This window comes from Temnothorax americanus, unplaced genomic scaffold, assembly GCF_048541705.1.
Source record: "Temnothorax americanus isolate GAGA-0224 unplaced genomic scaffold, ASM4854170v1 Scaffold28, whole genome shotgun sequence".
In the NCBI taxonomy this organism is placed as follows: Eukaryota; Metazoa; Arthropoda; class Insecta; order Hymenoptera; family Formicidae; genus Temnothorax; species Temnothorax americanus.
In genome coordinates, this window is record NW_027509421.1 from 2754955 (window position 1) to 2780686 (window position 25732).

General features: G+C 39.4%; 1 protein-coding gene across 5 annotated transcripts in view; it reads right to left on the reverse strand.

The window, feature by feature from the left end:
• Positions 1-25464, reverse strand: part of Fas3 (fasciclin 3) — a 131677-nt gene extending 106213 nt beyond the window's left edge. For all 5 annotated transcript variants that reach the window (XM_077409942.1, XM_077409944.1, XM_077409941.1 and 2 more), the window contains exon 1: positions 25422-25464. In XM_077409942.1, coding sequence (XP_077266068.1) covers positions 25422-25449 — 28 coding nt within the window. In that variant the 5' untranslated portion in view covers positions 25450-25464. The remainder of the gene's footprint in view (positions 1-25421) is intronic.
• Between the last annotated feature and the right edge of the window lie 268 nt (positions 25465-25732).

Genomic DNA, 25732 nt, shown 5'->3' on the forward strand with positions numbered 1-25732 from the left:
TTTTCACGATTCAGCATCATTTGATCATAAGATAGTTGAACAACTTAATATTTTTAGTGGGCTTATGCGTTGCGCATGTGTTGTAAAAATTTAATATTAACTAAAAATTTAGCGCTATATATATAATTAAAAAAACCTGCCCAACGAGACAATATAACGATAACGAAACTGTCGTCAAGAGTTACAGAATAGGCCCCGCAGGTATATACGTTCGCGATTCACTCACAAAATCAGTTCGCATTGGCTAAGTGACAAACAATCGCTGCGCGGTTTATCAACCTGTCTACTTGGTAATTTGAAGGCATCGTAGTCACCGTTTCCGTTATGTCCTGAAATCCCTCCGGGCTGAAACGGGACTTTTTGCTCGCCGGACGGCCGGAGACAAGTAACGAGACTTCTCTCGCAGAATCATTAATTCCGATGACGGTGGATTGGCGGAACGTAGGACGTGTCCTGACCGAGCTGTCGGCCAGCCGAAAGGAAGAAGCGGGATAGAGGAGGATTCGCTTCTCGCGGGGGAAAGGGACGAGGCTGTCATTGATAGTTGTGATTAATGTGCGATGCGTCGCCAAGATAACTTGATTATGCGGGTGGACGGCGGCGCCCTCCCAGGCCCCATATCTCATGCTCCTTCGCCTTCTCCTCTCGCTACTTCGATGAACATTTTAATCTCTTTATCGCGCGCCTTCGTGCTCCTCGATTCGAATATAACCGCCGTCCGTTTCCCGAACTTATTTAGTCAAACGGCGTAAAAATGCCAGCATTTTCGAAGAGCATTTGCATAAATTTTTCTTCCGCATTAATATCTTACCGACTTCGGTGGAGATATATTTGAAGGAAAATGCCTCACAATTTTAACATAGGACAATAAATACGAAAATCTCAATCTTCCCTATAATAGAGACTTGGCAACAATGCAAATCTCAAACTTCGTTTAAAATTGTTTTAAAAAATTATCTCACAACACAGAAATAATTCATACGCGAGAAATGTATCTATCGCCGGTATTCATAGTCGGATCTTATTTCAAGACTGTCTTAAAATGCTAATACAGCTCTGTGGTTGGTAACATAACATTTTAAGATCAAACTTAAGACGGTCTTAAATATAAGAACCGACTATGAATACCGTCCTATATGTAATATATAACGCGTTAATATATATATATATATATATATATATATATATATATATATATATATATATATAATATATATATATATATATATATATATATATATATATATATATATATAAAGCAAAATCACGAATTTATCTGCATTTTTGAGAAATTCTGAAACGTAGCGAATAAAATGTAATTAATAAATTGTATTTCAACCACAATACTCTTTTATTATAATTAACCCGCTACATAATTTGTTAGCTTTTGCATTCCAAGCGTATTAGTAATAATAAATAAGAGTGAATTCGTGTGCTAATCTGATAGCCGGTGTCTGAAAGCTCGAACTTAATTTGAGCAAACTTTAATGAGAGGTCGCGCTTTTCACAATAGCGCTTTTCGACGGTATCCATCAGGTAATTCACGTGCCGCTGATGGAATCCGATAAAGTGTAAACTATCTGAAGGCATCGACGGCCGATTCGCAGCCCACGCAACTCGGCAGAATTCAGCCGAGCAATCTAGTATGAACAATTTGAGAAGTTCTTGATCAATTCTCCCCTTCTCTTCTCCCCCCTCTCTCCCCCGAGCGTAAATAAATTACGCAGCCAGCAGCGAGTATAGCGATTTCTACAATTCGCCATGGACAGTCAAATAGCCATTAAGTCGCAGATTATCCCGGATTATATAGCGGGCGTCCATTATCATCAGGCCCGTATTCTGGTCTAAGTCGTAAACCTCTCTGATCAGGAGCCGCGACACATCTGACAATGACGCTTGTCCTACTTTCCGAAGCCGGATCGGCCATGTCAACGCCCTATACGCCCGCCTCTTTGACCGATCTTCGTCTTCATCGCGGCGAATAATAAGGAATATCAAAGTTTGCACAGCTGCCACGGCAGATAGGCGGCCTGGTGTTTAACTTGCAAGTTGCAGCGCAGTAATATTGTCCATTGTAATTGAGGAGACGAGTGGATGAAAGGCCCTTGATTATTTCCATTACATATGGCGGTATTGGAGTCGAGCGTTAATATCGAGAGAATTAACGTAGATGTACCGGCGCGGCGCGGGCGTCCCGGCAAAGATCAATACAGAACCGAGAAGGTACTCGGAGCGCAATTAATTTACGCGTGAAGGCTTTGTGCCTCTAAGGTGAAACTAACGTTCGCGCTTATTATACAGTTAGTGATTGTTATATTAATGTCTATTCTGCAGCACTGTAGACTCGCCCCGGTAGAGACGAGAGTTTGGCAAAAAGCAGATTTTCGAAGGAAGACAAGCGAAATCATGAGCTCGTACATCGAATTGATCTTTATTATCGTTTACGTAAATTGCTGAGTCACTTCGACGTACAGATGTTACCCTGACAGACTGACAGCCACGAACTTCCAAATCAGTGAATGTAGCGGGAAAGTTTCGGGCGGCGGCGGCGGTTGTTTCCGGACTATATATGAGACGTCGTCCGTCGACCAAAGTTGACCGAGGAATTTGAGTTTTATACTGGCTGTGTTATACCGGAATTCGAAGTTTCCACCGTGTCTTATTTGATCCGCTTTGCTCGCAAACGTCACGTCGCGAGAGATGGAACTGCGCTGCTTTAAAAGAACCGACACTGCCTATTGTTGATACTTTCTCGTTCGTTCTCGAGAGAAAAAATCTTTAGAGAGTTATATACAGATTTTATGAATAATCTAAAACGCTGTAAACGTAGAATATAATATATAGATAAAGAAAAAAGAAACCATATGATTGATTTAGTAAGAATAAGTTAATTCTTTTAATCAGAGATAAAAATCTTGAATTTTTTCGATCTATTTAATCATCGAGTCGATTATTTAATCTTGGAATATCGCTAGGTTTTTTTAAACGCCGAGAAAATATTAATCCAAGTAGCAAGTTCAACGATACTGAAGACGAGAGAGCGAGTCGAGAAATATGTGCGCGCTTAATGCGCACAGTAACAGGTGCCATAAAATAAGGGACAAATTAAATAATCCGCAATGGGGCGTGCGACGTTTTAAAATAATCCCATTATCGGGCACGCAAACACGATTAACGCGAGGGCGTAACAAACTGCGATCGATTCGTACTATATACAGACGCGCCTCTGTATGATTACGCGATAATTACATATTTCGCGCGATAATTAGACGTCACGTGCCGCGTCGTCTAGACCGATAGCGTAATTGCCGAGTCTGTTCAAGATTTAAAGTCTCGAACTGTTTCGCCGGATCGTTTCGACACGATGATTACCGTATACGTCCATGCGGCATAACATCGAGATTACCACCGAGTCTAATAAAGCAATTTAATCGCTCCGCGAATGAGAACGCGATTCGCAATTGCGTTTCCGTATTACCGCCCGCGGTGCGAAAACCATCGTGGTACAATGATGTCGGACTATTTCACAAATAGCTGATAAAAATACCTCTTCAAGAAGTGGGAAAATAAATGTCTAGCGCCACAAGTGAGGCTACGAGGTAATTAAGTTCGCGCCAATTACCGTTACCTCCAGGAATTGGCCCCCGCCCTGGGTGCGTATAGTTATTTGAACCCGGAGACGCAGGCGGCGACGAAGACGCAAAACGCGTGTCTCGGCACGCTTACGGAAAACGAAACGATGGCTAAAGATAGGTTCCGAAAGAAGGGTGGATATGTCGTTAAAAGCAGAAAGAGTTCGCGGAAGGCAGAAGATAATTAGAATGCGCTCGTGGGGTGGTCGAGGCGGATACCATATTCCTGGCGATACTCATTAAAACAACCGTTACGTGCTGATAGCGACTATTAAGAGAACTTTCGACTCTACGTTTCAATTACTTCGCGTGTTTTAATTGCATCCGTCTATCTGCGGATCAAGCCGTCTCTCCGCTCGAAAGTCGACGATACTGAAACGTAAACGTCTATTGAAACGTAAAAAAAAAAAAATCAGATCATATCGCTTGGCGTTGCCATTCGTATCGAGATTTGTTCATGATCAATTTGTCTCAAAAACAAGTAAACATATCAGCAATAATTAAGCGTAAAATTAACTTTCGGTGACTGCCTGTGTCAACGACACCGTTTGTCTTCTAGCAAACGGTTCCATAATTAGGTCACTTAATTGAGCAATTTGCCACGGGGAGTACTTGCTTTACGAGCGAAAACATGCGCAGTTGGTCGGCTTTGACCATTTCGCTTTAATTCGTTGAGTAACGCGTCACTTTTTTCCGCTGACGATCGCAAGTCTTTCATTTTCTCTTTGTTTCGTTGTTTCGTCTCATTGTTTTCTTTCATTTTCTATCCCCTTTCCTTCTGTCTCTCGACTTTCTTTTCCCCAACTTAGAACAGCTTTGACCAATAGTCCCGTAATGAGGGCAATTTATTATATCAAAGGTCACCGGGACAAGAACGAGGGAGTTTTCATTCTTCTCTCCGGTAGATTCTTTTCCCCGGCGGGTTTAAACGGAAGAGAGAGAGAGAGTTTCCCATAATGGAGAGAAATTAAATCGTCTTCGCGAAAGTGAGGCGAAGCCGCCTCGTTCGATAATACGAAGATACCTCATCTCGAGATCGGAATAGCTTCAAGTTATCGCTTCATAAATCGGTGAATCGAGATGAGATCCGGCTGTAGCTGTGGTTGATAATGATCCGCCGGAATCGCCGGATGCCTGATGGGACGGTAAACTCGATGAGCACGGACCCGCGGCGAATCAGTCAAATCGGAAAGTAATTATAGATTTTAATTGAGATTATTAAACGCGATACAGTATGCGCACCATCGCGTTTATCCGCGAGCGAAACCTATAATTCAGCACGGCTGACTTGCAGCGTTTCGTACTCCAGTAATAATTGCAGCGATTGCATCTTAAATTCCATTTAGATAAATGTAATATCGAAAATATCGTATATCAGAAGTAAATATCTTTCTATGAGGCGCCTAGAGGCTGTCTAATCCATAATTTCTAATATTTTATTATTAATGTTTAAATTTTGAAAAGTTTTAATTAATTATTTAGAAACACACACATCATATAATAGTTATGTAACATTAGTAATTTAACAATCGGGAAACAAAAAGTAGATGAAATTGGCTATATTACTGAACAATTAGTTTTATTTTATTTGCCTTTTTCTCAAATGTGTTAGATAATTATCGCGTCTTTCGTGTCTTAAGTTGGTAAAGATAACTGAAACGAGATTTGATATAGTCAAAATTCAGAACGATCAAAGCTGCGGTCGTGCTTCGATCGTACTCTAATTATAGTAAAAATGATAAACGTGTGATTAAATTAACATTGTTACTGCATATGCAATGTTTGCTGCCGTTCTTCCGATTCAGCTTTCACGTCTGTCGTTCCCCGCGTTTAATCGTTTTCTGAAACAATAACCATCGCCTTCCGCGTATCCTCTTCTACGTTTGCCTAGCAATTAAGTTCCGTTCTCCGCGCACGTTTATATTTTCGTGGCATTTAGACACGTTGACACAACGTCCGTTTACTTATAATTGATTTTCAATTATATTCGAGTTTGTGGAAAAATATACAGAAACCAAGTTAAATAATCGGAAAGTTTGAAAAGGATTATTAGATTAAATCATTTCTTGTCATTTCAAATAACAAGTGCGCGCGTGTGTGTGTGTGTGTGTGTGTGAGAGAGAGAGAGAGAGAAAAACGCTAATAATAAAGATATAAATAGTAAATGTATGCATTTATAATTTAACTTTAGAAAATTTGAAAATTTACAATTGAATGCTAACATTAAACAGCCATTAGGCAGTTTAATATTATATTGTTTAAACTATGTTGTGAAAATTAATAAACGTTTAGCAAATTACTGTTATTTTATCTTTCATTGTTTCGTGTTAAATAATAATAAACGCTGAGTGAAAAAATTAGTAATAAACTGTAAAATTGTTAACTTGTTAATCAATCAACTTTAAAATGATATAAAAAGTCTGCAGTAAAACAATGAGAAAACAATTTAAGAGTAGTTCTAAAACCCGTGCAGTATTTCACGATCACTCTTTTTAATATAATTGAGAACACATTTTGTGACTGACACATTTAATTACCGAAGGTAAATGTTAGCCAAGCAAATTAAAAAATTAGCAACAAGAAGATATCCAAGGCTCTATTGGGTCCCAGCTAAACTCAACAACCGTCGTTCCTTAGCCACTGTATGCGGATGATCTAATTAGTTAGATCAACATGTAAATCTCAAGGATAAACGGAACCATCACGAGGATGGCGCCTTGCGGCAGAGGTAGTTAATAAAACGGTCTTGCGATCTCCGAAATCCCACGACGTAACGATCGCCCGTGTTTTGCGTCCGTGGGGTTCGTTGGCGAAAGACCAAAAATCATGTTATTCCCGCTACTCGTTTCACTAACCCCGAAAACGGAAGATACTCGGCGGAGTCAGCCACTTCGTCGTTTATTTATTTTTTTTCTTTTAGATTACGTGGTGATTAATTAAGAAAACGTAGTAATTAATATTAAGACCATCTACAGAGTTATTCATCCGTTTCGAAAGTTTCTTATCCCGTCCGCCCGACTCCTTGTAACCTACCCAGCTCTCCGTCGAGTTATTTTATTCGCGCGCTCCTTATTTCATTAAGTCCTCGCGGCGGCATTCGAGCGGGAAAACTTAATAACCAGACAGCGCCGGCGTTCGAACTTCAAGTTGATGCAATTAATATCTCGCCGCGCACGAAAATGATATACCTCCGAATTTAATCCTTCTCTTGTTACGTTAAAACGTGTAATTGAATTGACGACCCCGAAAGAAATTCTATAAAGACTGATCAAGACGTTACTTTACCATAAGTAGAAGGCGGTTAACTAAATATGTAATTTAAGATGCACTGACACTTTTTAAAATTTCATATTTTAAAATATTAGTCTTACAATAAAAAAAATACTAGCAATGTAAAACTTTTTTTTTCCAGAATCATAACGAATGTTCGTCGAGTGCTATCTCAGATGTGTGAGAATAAGAAACGAGATCCCTACCATTTTAAGTTAGCGATTAATCTTCCTCGCTACGGTCGATCGATTATTTCCCATCAATTCAACGTTGAAGTTCTGTAATTTCGTTGATGAGATTGGGAGATCGAATCGCCGCGGCGCGCGGCGAAAAGGGCCCGGGACAAAAAGGGGCTACGATTGCTTTATTTCACTGGCGCTTGTCGAAGATCATTATTTTATCGGCGCGGCGGTACGGATATCTCTGATTCCGTGAACCGGAGACGGGGGGAGGGGCGAGGGTTGAGCGGGGACCGGTCGAAACCGGCCAAGTGCCGGAGGAAGGGTTGGATTGCAGGTGTACGCTGCGGTGTGTGGTCAGCATTACTCGCCCTGAGCACTGTCAGCATCCCCACTAATCGCCGTGTTTTTGTCGCCGCACCTACCATTTCTCTTCCGTCCTCCTACACAAGCCCGACTCTTCGCTATCTCGACGCGTCTCTCGCTCCACGCCGCTGCCTCGATGCTTATATGCTCACGTTGTTTATGCTCACGCTGTTTATGCTCGCGACCGTCTCATTGTCAGCCCCGTGTCTCTTTCCACGCTTTATTTATTACGTCGTCCACGCCCCAATCCATTGTTAACTATTTCCCGCAAACGCTTTCTCTTACGGATAATTCGTTTGATTAAAAAATAAATAAACGACTAAAGCGCCCAGCTGGCGAATATATGGAGAAACTCCGTAACTCCCGAAAGTGCGTTTTTTCCGACACGAGCATGAGAATAATCTTTAATCGTCGCAAGAAAATTCTCGGTATATGTCTCCCTGATAAATGTATTGCAATCTAGCGTTGATTCCAAACTCTAATTCCTTCCACTAATAATTATTATGCAATATTAAATAAAAGTGGCTGATGTTGATTAAGAAAGTTAAATGAGAATAGAGTTAAATTAAGAGAGGCTATCATTTCTCTCTCGAAATGGCAGGTGTAGTCCAATGAATAATTACAAAATTACCTCTACGCAGTTACAACGCAATTATATAGATTACTTATTTATTAACTCACGCGAATCTTTCGGAAATTCGAAAAGGGAATATACGGTGGACGAACGAGCGTCTAGGGGACGTAGCCAGCTGCGTCGATCTGCGTGATCCCAAGGGCCATCTTTCTGCCCCGCGAATGGGGAACGAAGAACGGCTTACCTGAAACAGAGAGGATGACGAAATATTAATGACGCTCGTAAAGGTTACTGGCGGTATCGTGTCGTGCCACACTTGACCTTATAAATCTTCCGCTCCTTGAGGCACACACAATACAAGAGTTAACATTGACGCAACTTGCCACCCGGTGAAATATTAAAATGGGACGTCGCGGTGGCGTCGTCGCAATTTTGGCGATTATTCCTTACCGTATATATAATACCTACACACATATGCTTGATATACTTGTTCCCTCCAAACATACGAAGATATGTTTGCCGATAGAATCCTATAGGTATAACAGTAAGTCACAATAAAGTCAAAAGACGTTACAGTAAAATGATGTTAAAATAAAAAAAATCGTCATTTTGACATCAATTTTATTGATTTTATTGTGACTTGCTGTTCTATAATACCTGAGATCTTACATCGTATACGATCGAGCGAAAAGCAGATAGCCTAGGATTAAAGTTATCTTAATAATAAATCCAACGTAATAAATTTTTCTTTTCGTCGATATTAAAATAATATTATATCTTATATAATTTATGGTAAGAAAAAAAATATTGCGCGAATTTTCACTCGCTATTTCCAGTCAGCGTCGTGCTATTCGGCTTAATAATTGCAGTAACTTGATAACAGTCCTGAGATCGCGTCACTCGAATAGAGCACTCTGATAATTCGAAACAATTTATGAAGTGTAATACTAGTTAAAGTAGCAATTAAATAATTACGCAATTAAACAACAACTGACGACTCCATTGCGATGCTGTACCGACAACAAATTATCTTCATTCGTTGGTATGTTGACATCAACCAATGATATTGGTTTTGCGTGAAAAGCTTACGCTTTAGTAATTTTCCGCTTCGTATATCAAAGGTAATTGGTACAGATAATTAATGTGAAATGCAATAAATAATGGATGCGCGTTCCATCGATACCCTGAAAATAAAAAATAAAACATTGCAACTAGTTACGTTTTAGCTGTAATCATCGGCTAATATCTCATTTTTAAAACATTCTTCTGATTACGCCAGACTGCGAGTCAAATTAACGAAAAGTTTAATGAAATAGTCTACCGTTGCTCGATTATTGGCCCCTCTTCTTTCAATTGTCAATTTAATAAAATAGATCAAACCTAATTTATTTTTATCAAGTAATTCAATAAGCGATTGCTATAATAATTGACGATTGTATTTGCAAATAACACGCGGATCATTAACATGAGGTAGCTTAAATTACGCGAATATGTCTCTTCATCAGCACGGTCGGAATCAGGATGTCCGAATAGCATTCGAGAATTAGGAACGAGGGTCAGGAAAGCGACGCTGGCAGCCCCGAAAGTTGCGATGCAAATCTTACGCGAAGATCCAGCCAACTTCGCGAAATTGAAGCGACCCTCCGGCGATCTCTCCGCCGCGCCGTATCGTCTACGAGAATTGCAAATTCGCGTTCGCGCGAGAAGGAAATTCGTTGGGCCCGTCGTCGACGGCTGCTGGATATTTTGAAAGATTTTGGCTGAGGTCGACGCGTCGGAATAAAATCTCGCAAGGCAAATATAATTTGTCAGCTTCTGGCGCGCCAGTTTTTGGCACAAATATATGCAATCGTGCAATTAGAAAAGAAGCATTTCGTCGCTGTATGTAAAGAAATAATAGAATATTATATTATTCTTCAAGTGCTTTCACGTAAACTTCCACAGAACTTCAATTCAAGCATTAATCGTAAAAAATACTCTACCTCTAAAATTAAAAAAATTATTATTACGCGAAGTAATAAGTCTTTCAATTTTCTCGCTGTAGAAAAAGGTACGACTTCAGGTACGTCAAAAAATCTACCATTAACGGATTGATCCGGTAGAGAGGCGAGACATTCTGTAGATTTGCCAACTAAGAGAAAGTACTATGTTACGGTGAGCAAACACGGAAAAGGACCCGGCGCACCAATACTTTCCGCCTCGTTATTAACGCAGCACGCCTTTAGTTTTTCAGCGCGGTGAAAAGCCCTCTTGGGTTTCCACTCTCGCCGCCCGCGCCGTTTCGAGAGCCGAGCGAGCACCGGGCATTTTCGACTCTTGAAAGGTAGAGGCGAACGGGTGGCGACCGGCGGTGGTGGTGGTGGTGGTGGTGTGCCGTCATCGGGGTTGTGGCTCGTGGGGTCGTGGATCGGAGAGACGTAGACGAGAGGGAATGTAGCGCCGAGATCCACTTGAACCATTTCCACGTCGGTCGGGTGGCTCTACTTCGCTGCCAGGCAGAATGCCAGTTGCGAAAGAACGAGAAAAGTCGGAAAACGGGAGCGCAGGCAAAGGAGAAAAGGTGTGCGGGAACGAGGGCGACGAGACGCACGGCTGATGAAAATATAGCGACTTCATAATTTCGAGTTTCTGCTTTATGACATTAATAATGATGTACGGATAAAATATAGATTTAAGTCAAACCGAAACCAAGCTTATTCTCCTCAATTTCGAGTCTAGAATATTGATATGTTCTGCTGGATATCATAATCTATATATAATAATTTTAATTATTACTATCATTATTATATTTATTTATTTATGTTAATTATTTATTCATTACTCTTAATCATTATTAATATTATCATTCATTAATAATTCTGTAACGAGTATCCTTCTTGGAATTTCCATCTGCTGCTACACGTCTGACTACATGCTGGTTTTTCTACTGAAAATGTCAAAAAAGAAAAAGTCTTTTGCCTCGACAAGATTTTTGCGGACATATATTTATATTTAAGTTTTTTTTTCGTCGTTGCAACGAAAGAACTGAGAAAAAGAAAAACCTGAAAAATCTGCGGTAATATCCATATAGTTTTGACCTCTGTATCTCGTATTTCCATCGGGATGTACGACGCGAAATTGCGTCGTACATCAAAGAGTCCGAGAGAGAGATTCACGTTCCTAGTAATCCGAGGATCAAGGCGGCTCGAACGAAATTACAACGAGCCCATAAATCTCGGCGCATAATGCGACGAAATAATAATGACAATGGAAACTTTCAACAATAAGGCGGCCCGGAGGAGGACAATCGTATTGAAAACAGTGGAGGCAAGCCGCCGTACAATAGACGGCCTCTTACGTGCAATACCGGGCGGATAATTATTGGCCGCGTTAACTGCGCACCCGTGGCCGGTGATCGGCCACTCGGCACGGTCAATAGTTCCGCGACGTTGTTGTTTAGTGCTTTATTTCGTGGTTGAACGCGCGATGTCAAAGGGGACCACCGTTTATGTGCTCGCAAAACTTTCGGTGGCGGGTCTGCTTTTTAACGAGGTGTTTGTAACGCTACCGTGAAGAAATATTGCCATTTTAATCAACCAGCGCGAGTTAGAACACTTAAAAGAACGAGCGGAGGTTCGCTCGCCGCGAAGTTGAACTGGCAATTTCGGTCGTTCGTGGCGTTTATTATGAACCTTTAACAAAATCCGACTGTCAATGAAAATATATCTATGCCTTTCATTCATATCATCTTCATGCAACTTTATTGCGTGATCAATTCACGAATGTTACTATATATGGGGATAATTATAATGTACTTTAATATTTTATAATGCAATTTATTTATCACCAAAAAATCTCTAAAATACCGAAATAAAAATTAAAACAAAAAATCTTGAAAACTATATTAATGTAGCAATATTTGTCAATATTTTAAAGCTACTTTAAATAACGAGATATTCAAATCATTATTTCAAAATTGTTATTAAAGAAAAACTGATTCCACTGCAAATTAATGAATAAACACTAATTTGCTATTTCAGAAATCCCATATATGAAGAAATATAATTCGCTTCGGATATTTCAATGAATATCGTCTAACTTTGTCTATAAAAATGATCCATCGTATGCATCTACAGTGTATCTGACACAAAAGAATGAATTTTTTCGCCCTATAATGGCCGCTTCGATGTGCGCGCTCTGACTTCTTTTCTTATGATCCAATTAATATTTACTTTAACTACCAGTTATATTCGCTTCATGCGCGCGTTGGAATGAGCAAAAAAATTCAATGAACGTATTATTCAAGACTCGCGTGCGCACAATGAAAGAATATCAATTCTTTCGTTTGTCCACTGCACTGGATTTCTCGCTCTGTCTTCAACAATACTATAGACGAGGAGCAATTCAATGCAGATTCGGGCGAATTGCTTCCGGAGCAGTCCATCGAAATGGGATATTTCTGCGAGAGTTCCTTCGTCAGCTAGCGGATTTATTCGAAAATCGTGGGACTATCGCTGAAACTTCTTTCGAGCGATTTAAAGAGAAAGATAGAAAAATCTCATTCTAGTGATGGTGTGGTTTAAATTTGCATAATAATAAAACCTAATAGTCTAAGAAATTTCATAAAAATTTCCGTTTCTTTGAAAAAAAAAAAATTGTTGGAATATTTCAATTGATTAGAAAATATATAATCAAAATTAAAAATAAAATATGTCGGCATACGTTTTGCTATCCGATTATTTAAAGCATCATTAAAATAAGAAAAGAGATTTGTTCTAAGAGATTTGAAATGCACATGCGTGTGAGAAGTTTATTAGATTTCGGCATATCCCCGTTAACTTAAATAAATGGAAGTGATAGACGCACATACACAAGCTTATCTTCTTTTTCTTCATTTTGCCTCTGTGCAATTTTTAAATCTCGCTTAATCTCTCTACATTGCCGCAAACATTTTTCACGTTTTACCTCATTTTGCATGATTGACATCTAGATATCTCGACTGTACTCGGTTGCACTTGTTGCTCGTTTCAATCTGAACTTCTCCCGATTCACGTTTATATTGCTCACGTTATAGAATTCAAAAACAGTTATGATGATCATGATTGAAATGTATCGAAATTTCTTAGCGCGAATCATGTAAGTATCTAATTATATTGTTGCTATTATGTATCGCAGCGCAATGCTATGCATGATACAAATAAAAATAAAGCAAATACTAATAATTAATACTATGACATTATTAAAAAGAATATATAAAAACATTATTTTAAGATAATTATAAATATACGAAACGTTCTGTACAAATAAACTTTGTTTCTATGAAGTATTTGCATTAAATACTAATGCACATGCCTATAGATCTTATACCATAATCAGAATAAATATAATACGTAATAATAAATTGTATACGAATATACATATTTCATTCACGAACATACAATCTTATAATCTTTATTTTATTTATATTTTTCTTCTTCTTTTTTTTTCTTTTTCAATGGCACTACAGCTCAAGATCGAACCATGACCTTTTGAAGTTTAGCCTTCATCAAATCCGAGGTCTCTCATCTTCTGATTTTTTAATAATTTCTTTTTAATGGGGCACGTTGTTAGTTTAGCGCTCAACTCTCAACCTGGAAAATCAGTCCTCAAATATAAAAGGATACTTGTGGCGAGAAATACTTTCGGTGAGTTGCTATATACCTTTTGAGAGGTGGTGATAAAAAAAACCCTGATGATTTTTGGTCGGATTTAAACTTGGATCTTCAGCTCGTTATGTTAGAGCGCAGATCTTCTTGCGCCATAATCGTCACATTTTATATATTATTATTTTATATATATATATTTTTTTCAACAGTTTCTATAACCTTTCATTATGGAAATTTTAACTTCAAAACGATATCTAATATCTTATCTTTCTAATATATTTCTTGATGCATCTATGTCAATAAATAAAAACATAAAAATTCTTTGCGCCGTTTTATTCATATATATATATTGTATATATAATTGTTTTCATAAGAGATTCTTCGAAATTTTTCTTGCAACAAATAGAAGCAAGAACAGTCCACGTTATTCTATTTATATAAGTCTTTAATGACACGTTCACAAATAGCTGTTAAAAGAAAAGACAGACACTTTGTATTACGCCCTCCAATATAACATTATATAACTTTATCAAGTATATTATTCGGTATATTACTCTATGCAATATAAGTATATGTGTGTGCACATCGTCTCCAACATCCTTTCCTAAGAGTTACCCCACTTTTCATCGCTTTTTATTACCTATCTCGAATTCGACATGCTTGTTCCCCTATCTAGCTCGAATGGATACGTCGTTTTTCACGCGCCCCGGTGTATTCCCAGGGTACCGCAAAAGAAAAAAAAACTATATCGCGATCGTGTCCCGCCCGAACTTTTCTCCTCCATTTCCTGTCTTTCCGCATCCGTCGCCGGGACCGCCGGGCTTCTTCTCGCGCGGTGGCGAAGTTTCCGCGGCGGGGAGAGGAGCAACGAATAACGTCAGCTATGAATTCCGAGAGGCGACGAGGGTAGGATGCTTTGCGAGGATCGAGCCTTTGCTATATTGGCAGACGTTTTCCAACTTTACGCCAATATGGCCAAGTGCCGCCAGTCATTTTGCGCTTATTTGCACCCCGTCGCGTCGCGGCGTTATACGTTAGGTAACATACATATGCCCACCGTCGAGTCGCCTGACGGAATATCGCGATAGAAGCCGGTGCTGAAGTGCAAAAAGCGACCGCGAGGTATTCCGGTTGTTGCGCTCGATTTTCGCGCCCGTCCGCCTCCGGCAGAGCGATCTCCCGTGATTGCGATATATTTCGAGACTGCTGTTAATTCGTCGCTCTCTGATCGCAAGCGCGTACGGAATTTCGGATTTGAACCAACATTGCACGATTTCCGCGAACGTATAGCGTTTCTCTCGAAAAGATATAACTGCAATGGTTATAACCGTTAAAAATCGTTTACTTTTTTTCCCCGGAGAAGTATTAGACCGAAATTGAAAATGTATAGCGACAGGAATAATAGCCAGAAAATGAGATACCTATTTCGCCGATTTATAGGGAGAGAATCTTTTCAAATAGATAAGATTAAAGAGAATTCGAAAATCCGAATCCCCAATTTGAATACTGATTTACGGGATTTCTTTTATCGCGTAGAACTGCAACCGCCGAGAAGGCATTTACTCCATAAATTCAGGGATTCATATGTATAATATGTATAATTATAGCATTCTCTGTTCGTGAATTAATTTGATAAAACCAACGTTCGCGCGCGTGGTTCGAACGATCCTCTTTAACGCTAAAGCTGGCATTACCATCGATTTGCGAGTTAAGGAAGAAGGAAGACGAGCTCTCCGAGCTCGCAGTAACGCAGCCAATCGATCCGCTTGACGCTGATACCATATCGAACATCGAATCAACTACGTCGACGGTAACGCATAAGGACCAACAAAGAGGATAGAGAGCGGAGAACGGCATCGGCGGAATAGGCGTTGATAACGCGCGTGGCAATAACGATATAAAAAAAAAAAGAAAAATACGAGGCCTGACGCTTATTGTTTTCCGGCGAACCTGCATTGGTATCGCTGGTAACGAGAAAAAGGAGGGCAGGCATACGTACTTTCTGGAGGACGCCGGGGGAGGAAAGCAGAACGGCGGAAAAGTAGGCGGTGTGGTCTGTCGCCGATTGTGTGTGGAAGGATGAGAGGACCGGCTTGCGAGACGGAAACGCGCGCGCGAAGGGAGTGTGCACGGCCACGCGGTGGAAAATTGAAAGTGTGAGACCCCGCGAAGGAAAGTTTCATTAACCGCAGAGGGTATCGCAGCCAGTGCGCGATGCTTGCCAACTTTGAAATTACGTTTCGGCGGGAAAGTGGCGGCGTTAAGACCGCGCGCGAGGCTGGCGGCTGGAGTCGTTTGCGCGACCTTCCTTCCTCCTATCTTTTCTCTTCCACTTCCACCCCCCGAGTCCCAGTCGCCCCTTCGTCCGATTTCTCGTGCCACCTTCGTCCTCGCCTCTCGTCCGGAATCGTTATTTCGTCTCGAGCAACAAAATCAGATATGGGGAAGAGGGCGGAGGGGGATCGTTCGAGCATCGATTTCGGTTTTCAACTTGAATGCGATTCACTGCGGAGTGCTATGTCCGAAGCCTCGACGGTCATTACATTTAAGCAATTCTATTATCTTAAATTTTTACAGACTAATATATGTTATACGTCTCTTTCGCTTTCCCCAAGTCATATCGCCCCATCGACATTTTAATTATATCTACTTATGCGCCATGACGACGTACTTCTTGCCGCGTTCTGGGTATAGATTTCCTATGAAGCAGTACACGAGCGGCAAACTCAATTATTGCTCTGAATTTAATGGCGATCGAGTTGCTTCTCGCTCTCGCTCGCTCGCTCACTGACGCAAAGGGGCAGTATCGGTTACGCTTTTATTAGAGTTCATAAGCTAATTACCTAACGCGAACGCATCGCAAAGGTCAATTCAAAAATAATTTATAGCAATGCTATGCCCAAAAAGTACTGGTCAGAGTAAGAATTCTCTGTTATAATTTATGTGATTTAAATTTTACGCGATATTTGCTTAGATTATTATCAAGAATTAATTTAAAGAAATTGATAAACACAGTCGATATTAATTTAACTGTTATACAACACGGAAATATTATTTTAATTAACGCAATTATTATATGTAATACATATTTTATTCTCTCCGACATATTTTGTTATATGTTGGAGATGCATATATTTAAGTCGTTTAAATGTGGCAAATATATATATTTAATGTGAATTTCTGTCAGTGCAAATCAACATTAATCTCGGTCTAACTTACTTTTTATTTTTTTCTAAGAATTTAAAGAATTAGAGAAAGATAGTATAAAGTTAAATCGAGATTAAAATTAATCTACATTGGTAGAAAAGGACATAGGTCGCTTAAATGTAACTTTCACTCAAATAAACTTAAAGTTTCTTTATAGAAATAGAAAAATTTTGTACTTATTCTCTCGTGACATGCGCGGTACACAGGAAACAGCAGATATAGGAACAGTCAAAGTAGCTTGACTAGTATATCGCTCACAATTCGTCACGCACTGGGTCGTGAGAAATCGAAGGTTACGCCCATCGCAGTGGAATCACCCAATTTACCTTTGTTACCGGCGTCGTCACGGTGGACTTATCTCGCGCCGTATAAGTAATGCACTTGCAGCTGTCAACGGTCGCCATGGCTTTCTATACGGAATCAAGCGTCGTTAAAGATAACAATCTTAAATACGATCGCCGAGCCCGAGACCGGAACGACGTGCCCGAAAAGCCGGGCCTCTCTATGTCATCCGGTCCGGAGAACGGGACGGAAAACTCGCGCGCGTTATTCAAGAGAGATTCAAGGGAGAGATTTTACTACCCAAGTGGACCAAACGAGCGGGAATTTCGCGGATAAATTGCAACCCCCTCAGGATGTCTGAACTCGGATGTTTGCTACTTTCAGAATTGACGTACGTCTCGAGTTATTCGTATTCAGCGGCAAGGCAAAAGCGAATGAACGAACGAACGGCTCGCGCTACCACTCTCCGAGAAAGGAATTCCGAAATTTTCCACGCGCGGTCGTATGGAACTGGCTTGCAGCACGGTGTACACACAAAATACAGACATACCGGCGTACTTTGCGCTCTCGCCACCCGCGTCTCCGTACGTTCGTAACTTTCCTGCCGAATAAGCCCGGAGAGGTTCTCCGGGGACGCGAAACGCATAACTCGCCCGTGTACGTACGTGAGTTTCCCCGGAGTGGTCATAAAATTGCATATTCATATTACACGACTGCCGGGTTCGAGTGCGGTAATGAAATGGCGCGGGCAAGACATCTCAAATAAGGTTGCGCGCCGACAGTTTGGATATTTTCGGTTTTTCATGCATGCCTAAAGAGGCGGCAGGCGCGAGGAGCGTCATTGGCGCGCCGAACGTTTGTTTCAAAAACATCAACGGGGTCGCATCCGGTTTCCATATTCATTTCTTTTCGTCGCAGAGAAACGTGCAATTGTTCTACATAAAATTCCATAACATCGCATTTATAATCAATAATAAATCAAATATGATCGTTCCACAAATAAAATTAAAAGCAAGCACAAATATAGAACGTTTTAAACTTTACATCCCCGTATAATTAAAAAATAAAAACGCTTTTGCGAGCAAAATAGAAAAAATGTGGATACATAAAAAAGCGTGACAAAGAAGAAAGCTCTTTTCATTTGCATTTAAGTTATAGTTATAAAAGGCATACTTTTTTAACGCTTTAAGTGCAGAATGGTACTGACATCAAAGCGTTTAAACGCTTAAGGAACTGGCAATGGCATATCGTTACCAAGCACACAGAACTGTGAACTTCGTGATTTCTTTATGAGAAAGTTCGCTCTGTTATCAACGTAATTTCTGCGACACGTTATATTTTTTAACACTGCAACTTTGATGTTAATGCTGCTTTTTGCAGCGACATTGTAATGTAATGTCCGCTGTCAGATTTGAAAATCAAGATTTTAAGATTACTTAAACGACAGCAATACACATTGGATCAGGGAGAACGCTTGAAAAATATTTCTTCTATGTTTGGATTGTTAATAGATACGCCCACTCTATTTTCCTGTTCGCCGAAAGGATTAATGACATTTCCAGCTAATTCGTTAAAACGCTCTGCTTAACGCGCCAATAAATTTTCCACGAAAATTTCACTCCAATAAGATCCTATACTTTCCCCCGGTTGCGTTGTGCCGAATAGACAATTCCTCCGAGACCTTACGCAAGCTACAGTACGCTTCTGTAATATTGTAAAAGAGGAAACAAACAGCTCACGGGGGCTGCCTACGTGTTGCCGGCACCGCTCGCGGAAAGTAGTAGCGCATTTGTTGCACTATGCAGCCCGGGCTCACGCAGTCCGCAGGTGTTTCGTCGATAAATCTAATTCGTTCGGAACAAAGAGAACATTTAGAAGTCGGCTCGTCTTGCATTCTAACGACTCGATCTACAAAGCAGCACCCGATAGGTTGCAATACCGTTACGCGGCCGCTCTCGCGCAGGTATCCCGTTGTATCATAGTTATTTTCCGCGGCGATGCGTCGAACGAGTTGTCGCGTACTTACAGACACGCGGACAATTTTTGCAATATTGTTCCGTAATATATCTATTCAGAAGAAGCGCAAAATCATCGGATATAATTATCCGATTGAAGCAGAAATCGACTATTATTATTTTTGAACATTTTGATTCTGTATCGTACAATATATTTAGTTGAATCATTTGCTATCGGAGAAAATATCGTAGCTGAAAAATTAATTTAATTCTTCTACATTACACGATTCCGTTCAGTTCGTTCCTTCCTGCATGCACCGCGGCGAAAGATTACTTTTCATCTTCGATTCAAATCATACACGCTCTCCCTTTTTATATACACATGTATTGAAAAAATGAAAAAGCGCATTTCTGAGGAAAAAGAATTCTTCGTTCGATACAGAACAAAGGAGGGTATATATTTCTATATGAAATGTGATTCCCGAAGTATCATATATAGAAAGGGTTGTAAGCAGGTAATCAACGCCGGACATATATATATATACGTCAAAATGTTCGCCGCAACGTAGCACAATGGTGGTTATTGAGCCAGTATAATTACTAAGCGAGACGCGAAGCCGAGTTACGTCAAAACGGCGCGCGTGTTACCGCAACGAGCGAAGTAAAGATCCTCTCGTCGGACTCGCGAATCCGCTCTGACGCGAGCGCGCGCGCGCGTAAACTACCCTCACGACGGCTTCTCACATACATGTAGAAACGGTCGAGAAGGGAGCAAGGATCATGCGTGACGTCGTGCGTAAACATCCATTATACGAGAGCCTCCGTGTAGCGTGTCGCTCGCGCTGGTGCCAAACGCGCAACGAACGAAAGGAGCGGCACGATCATTGTTACCCGACGCGCTCCGTCGAATGCCAACGACGACGATGGGATACGACGGTGACGGTGTCGGCCGTGAATCGTGGGAGAATAATACCGAGGAAAGAGAGCGACGGGGCTCGCTGTCATCGTCGAATGATTTCTGATCAGCGGACGCGCCATTATACGCTGTGCCAGAACGCGCTCAGATCTCTCTTCGTTTGTTTAAACTTTAATACATTAGTCACATTTATCAGCAACGCTTCAATTATTACTCCAAATATCGTTTGCTGTTTTTGATAAGTTCGTAAACTTTTGGGTGAACCTGATATTCCGCTTATTTTTCATTTTATGTAATATGCATTCGATAAAATATACATGGACTTATCCTTTATATAAATTTGATATTTCGATGAATATATAGGAATCAAATGTATAGAATATCCGAGTAGAATATGCTGCTGCGATATAGCTTACATCAAATGGATTAAGGGTCTATCGTACTCGTGTTTCAGATAGGAAATTGGCAGTAGCATGTAGCTCAATAGAGTAATCATGAAAGTGATGGTGAGACAATATAATACTCATCAGTAATAAATTGCATTAGTAATTATAAAAACATAATTCTAATTGAGATATGTTTAAGATAATTAAACGTGCAATTAAATGCTAATAATATTAATATTTTTACCGCGGCGGTTGTTGTTATATTGTTACTCTTTCAATATATCGCCTTATATATGTGTCGATACATTTATGTATTCTTTTATGATTCATATTGACCTTTATCTATAAAAAAAATTTAATAGAAAGTTTTTAAATTCGGAAAGAGAGATAAAGATGTTAATAAACTAGAAGAGATGCCGTTTTTAAATATTTGTACAAGAATTGAGATGTTTTTTTTCAACTAGGACGCAATTTTACAGTTTATGCACACTTACTTAACTCAATTCATAACGGATAAAGCAGTTCCGCAAGTCATCATATAAATTGAACGGCGTGCTATCGGGACATCGAAAACTAATAGTGTTCCATTGTCGTGATCACAAGTATCGCAAAATTTAAAGTCACATGCAAATGGCTTTACGGCTTCGTTTCATGAAACATGCGCGCTAAGTGTGACCGCCTCAATCGATTCTCCCTTGGCAACCTTTAGCCCTTTTGTACTCGACGTATCTCTATAGCGAGCCGACGATTAACCTTCAGGATAACGTGGGGCAATTTAATCGCTAAGCTTTATAATATCCTTACATCTTAATATAAATGTTACCATTAATAATAAGACTTAAAGAAATCGAAATAAAAGATAAATTCTATAGAAATACTCATGATAAGAATGTTCTCTTTGAAATATTTAAAAAACTTCATTACTATATCAAAATAACATGACTGAAAATATATATGCACGCGTCATATCGAAAATTTTAAATATATAATTTTCAATGCAATAAAATCGCAAGATATTTGAAACATTATTTTTATACCTAATTTAAAAGACATATTTTTCCGTGCACATATTTTTCGATTTGACATATTAACAGGCTTGAATTTACAGATGTAAATCTTCCTTATGTACCACGAGAAGAAGATTAAATAAGCGATGCCAATGTCACTTTAATGGAAGAATATTTTTGTATCGTAAAATTCGTTCTCGTTAAAATTTAATGAGGTGATGTGCATTCACGCGTAAAAAATGCAGAAAATTGTGACGTTACTTTGAATGGATATAGTGGATGCTCCTCGAAAGATGCTTAAAACCAGTTTTGGTTTACGCGAGGAAGCTTTCTATACGAACGTCGGTAGAAACGAAATTACGGCGGGAATGCAGCATTTGCGGCGCATTTTTGAAAAGAGGGATATGTTTGAAAGGGCTACGTAGACGAAGGATGGGTTGCTTCCCACTCCAGTCTAAATAACACGCTGAATAGCTGTTGTTCCGCCATCAAAAACGCGGTACAAAATATTGCAACTAAAAATGAGAATGGCTCCACCATTCTCAGAAGAGAATAATAACACTGTAACTTTTACCGAATTCCCCGATTATATTCATGAACGTACCGTGTACGTCCCACAATTGCGCGCGCGACGTGTAATCGCATGCATAATGTGTCTTCGCAATTAAATGTATCTCTCCGAGAATGCGTCTCTGTTACGCCCCAGTTCTACGGGCTAAATATTTTGTCGAATGAATAAGTGATTCCCCGTGGCCACAAAACGCTAATTTATACTCCCTCGCTGCGAGATGTGCATTTCAGTGCCGTTTGCGTCTTCCGCTAGTGAAATAGCACGGTAAATATTAACTGAATTTTCCCCTATACGAATTAATGTCGTTTGTTCCGCGTATAGTTAGCAAGAGAAGTCTCTGCAAGATACTGATGCAAGAGAAATACCTCTCTCTCTCTCATTCTCTCTCTCTCTCTCTCTCTCTCTCTCTCTCTCTCTCTCTCTCTCTCTTTCTCTCTCTCCCTCCCTCCCTCTCTCTCTCTCTACTTCCTCAATACCGAAAAATATTCGGCAGCTTAACATTCGGCGGCTTCTAATTGTCACCATTGATCTTTGCTTAATTAGTAAACTTCTGATTCGAACGTGTCCTAGCGGAAAGGTAAATATTAACTCTCAATTTCTCCTCAAAATTAATATCAGTCCGTTCAACCGACTATCAAATATTTTACTATAATTTCCTCATATCATCGGAAAAGACTTCGCGACCAGCTTTCTTAATTACTAATATCAATCTTAGCTTAATTAATCGACCTCCCGCGTGTTAACGTGAGTTAGCGCTGAAATTTTACATTCGCTAGGGTTGAACAAACAGCTTCGCGGACGTTGCTTATTCATGCAAATTCGAAGCGAACCCTTTCGCCACCGAAGTGGCAGCTTGTTCTGACAATGCTAATGCATGCAACCGGTTGTGCTTCGCGTATAGTGTTTCCCTGCCTAGCCACCGTCCTAGGTTGTTTTGGCGGTTGAAAGTTTTCCCTCGTGCATCGTTGTGATTTAAATTGCGCGGCGTATATTTCTTGCCTGCATGGATATCAGAGCTGGCAGAAGGTTTCGCGGAGCAACGTTTTCACAGCGCGCGGATATTTTCTGACGCGCGTTACGAAATTGTCGTTTTTCGCCACGTCGCTTGGATCGTTACGTTTTAAGCTTACACGAAAATATGTTACTTGGTATGCATTGCGCCGGAGAAATATTTCCAACAATACACATAGTTCACTTCCTACAGACTAAAGCTTCAGCTAAAGAGTTTTTAACGATGTCGAAATTAACTTTTCAAAGTGGCAGGATGTGTATCAAAGCTTTCTAATTTTTTGTATTAAATATTTTTAAACCCCCTTTTCAAATTATGACTGTATAAAGTAAAACTCTCTCTCTCTCTCTCTCTCTCTCTCTCTCTCTCTCTCTCTCTCTCTCTCTCTCTTTCTCTTTCTTAAACCTTATTTTGTTGTTCAATTACATTTTATTTCGTAAAAAGCACTTTATCTTTTTCGAATTTCTATAGCTGAAAAGTTATTCATATTTGAGCATTTCTCTCTATATTCGAAGATTTTTAGTTAATAAAAGATCTATAAATGTGAAATGAAAAAGAATATAATATAAATTTATTAATATAATAAAATAGAATAGTTTTATATATATTTTAATATAATTTTTATAATATAATAAAATTATAATAGTTTTCTATATATATATATATATAATTTATGAAATACGGAATTGCAATCTACATTCGTTCATTTCAATCCCATTATTATCCAATCAAGGAAACTTGTGAATTTCAATAAATCCTATATTGTATGCAAATCGGAAATCTATTTTGGCTACACGCGAAAGTACGATGAAACTTCAATTGATGCATCGACGATAGTCAATCGAATTGATATGAACATAGTTCTGTCATTAAACAATGTAATTACGAGATTCCTGACGACCCATCATATTCTCCTCTTATTGTTAGACGTGCACGCTGATATAGTCACCGGATTAAATTAAATCTGCAAGCAGATCTCGGGCGAGAGTTAGCTAAATAAGCGGAGCAACGCGGCAACGCGCAGAAGTCAGGGCTCGAAACTTCGGCGTATGACGTGCAAGACTCAAGTCGCCTGCACGTAGTTGTCTGTCAAAAGCACGAAAGCACGAAGCTGCGCATCTGTTTGATGTTTACACTATATTTTGCGACTAGCTTATTGTCGGATAAACTACGCGTTTTTATTTAAGAATAAGCCTGCAGCCTGGAATTACTACGAATCATATGCGGATCTAAAAATTTAACTAACTTTCTACGATCATTTGTGAGTAATTGTGATTGTTTTTAAATAGAATATCTCGATTTTTAAAGTTTTTCGATAATTCGCTTTATGCTGTTATTTGTCGAAATATATTTCATTAAATTTAAAAATAAATGTATTAATTATTACGTATATTCGAACAGCTAAATTTTCACTTACACGCAAAATCATTAACACGCATCGGCGGTTTTGATCCGATTTTCATTTCGCTGAAGTATATGCGGTTGAAACTAAATAGCATGCACGCTAATCAATTGGGGGTATACCGCAATAAAGTACAAATCGGATCGTACCGTAACTCGTTCGGAACATCGCAGTAAAATGTAAAACACGCTCGTCTCGGCAGCGCGTCTGCGGAAAAAAATGAAAGCGTTTTCGTGATCCTTCGAGCGAGCTTTACGATCGACGTGAACGTCATCGCGCGCTGCGTTAGAGACACATCGATATTCGGCAATACTCGTAAAGGCTTTAAGCAAGTATTAAGTAGACGGTGAGAAATGGCTGCAAATGGTTGTGCGGGATTAACGATCTCTCATCAAGCATCCTTAATAGCTGCGGTTACAGCCAATTATGCCGGGTTGTAAAATCCATGCACGGCCGCGAAGTGGACTTTTACAACGATGAGCAGCCCCATTTTTCCAGTTTCACGATTCTGCTCTGTCGATAGAACGATGAGCTTTACGGCCTGCTAACTGGACGAATGAAATGCTCGCGAGGGGAATACTTATCGGATGATTCAATCGGATATGACCTATAGATACTTCATGTTTCGTAGGCGACTACTGAGAATGTCATTCTTTCATAAGAAAAATGTAAATAACCAGAGAGATATAAAAATTACTTGAAAATTTATCACAATCTTCTGTCGTTAGCATTATTATGCGCAATGAAGAAGTAACGACTTTAAATATAGCAACGACATTATAAATATTAATCGTGATCTCTAGATCATTATTGCTGACATGACATATTTCAAGTTTATGCCCGAGTTGTTTCAAAAATTGTTATGTAAAAAAGAGAAGATAAAAAGAATTTTAGTAATTATAATTAAGAGAATCTTATATTGAAACGTATCAAGTATCAAGACGATATATATTCATAGCAATTATAATAAAGTGGGCTTTATATAGTATAAAGCTATCCGTAATTCGATAGAAAAATCTTGACAGTATTTTATTATCTCACCGAAGATTGAATAAAATGAAATATTCATCCACCTGCCTGGTAAAAGCAATCTGCGAAATAAAATCTCACCTGAAACAAAAAAAGAAACAATTTATTAGTTAGATGCCATAAATCTGTCACTAAATATCATCGCTAAAGCTATTTTGCGCTAAATTGACCCACATTATTAACTTAGTCAATATAGCAACGTAAATAAAAGTTAATCATACATAAAATTATAAATAAAAGATATCACCAATCATGAACTATTTGGAAATGACGTTTCTTGGTGAATGAAATAATGAGAAAAATTCTTGCTACTCTTGTTTCTG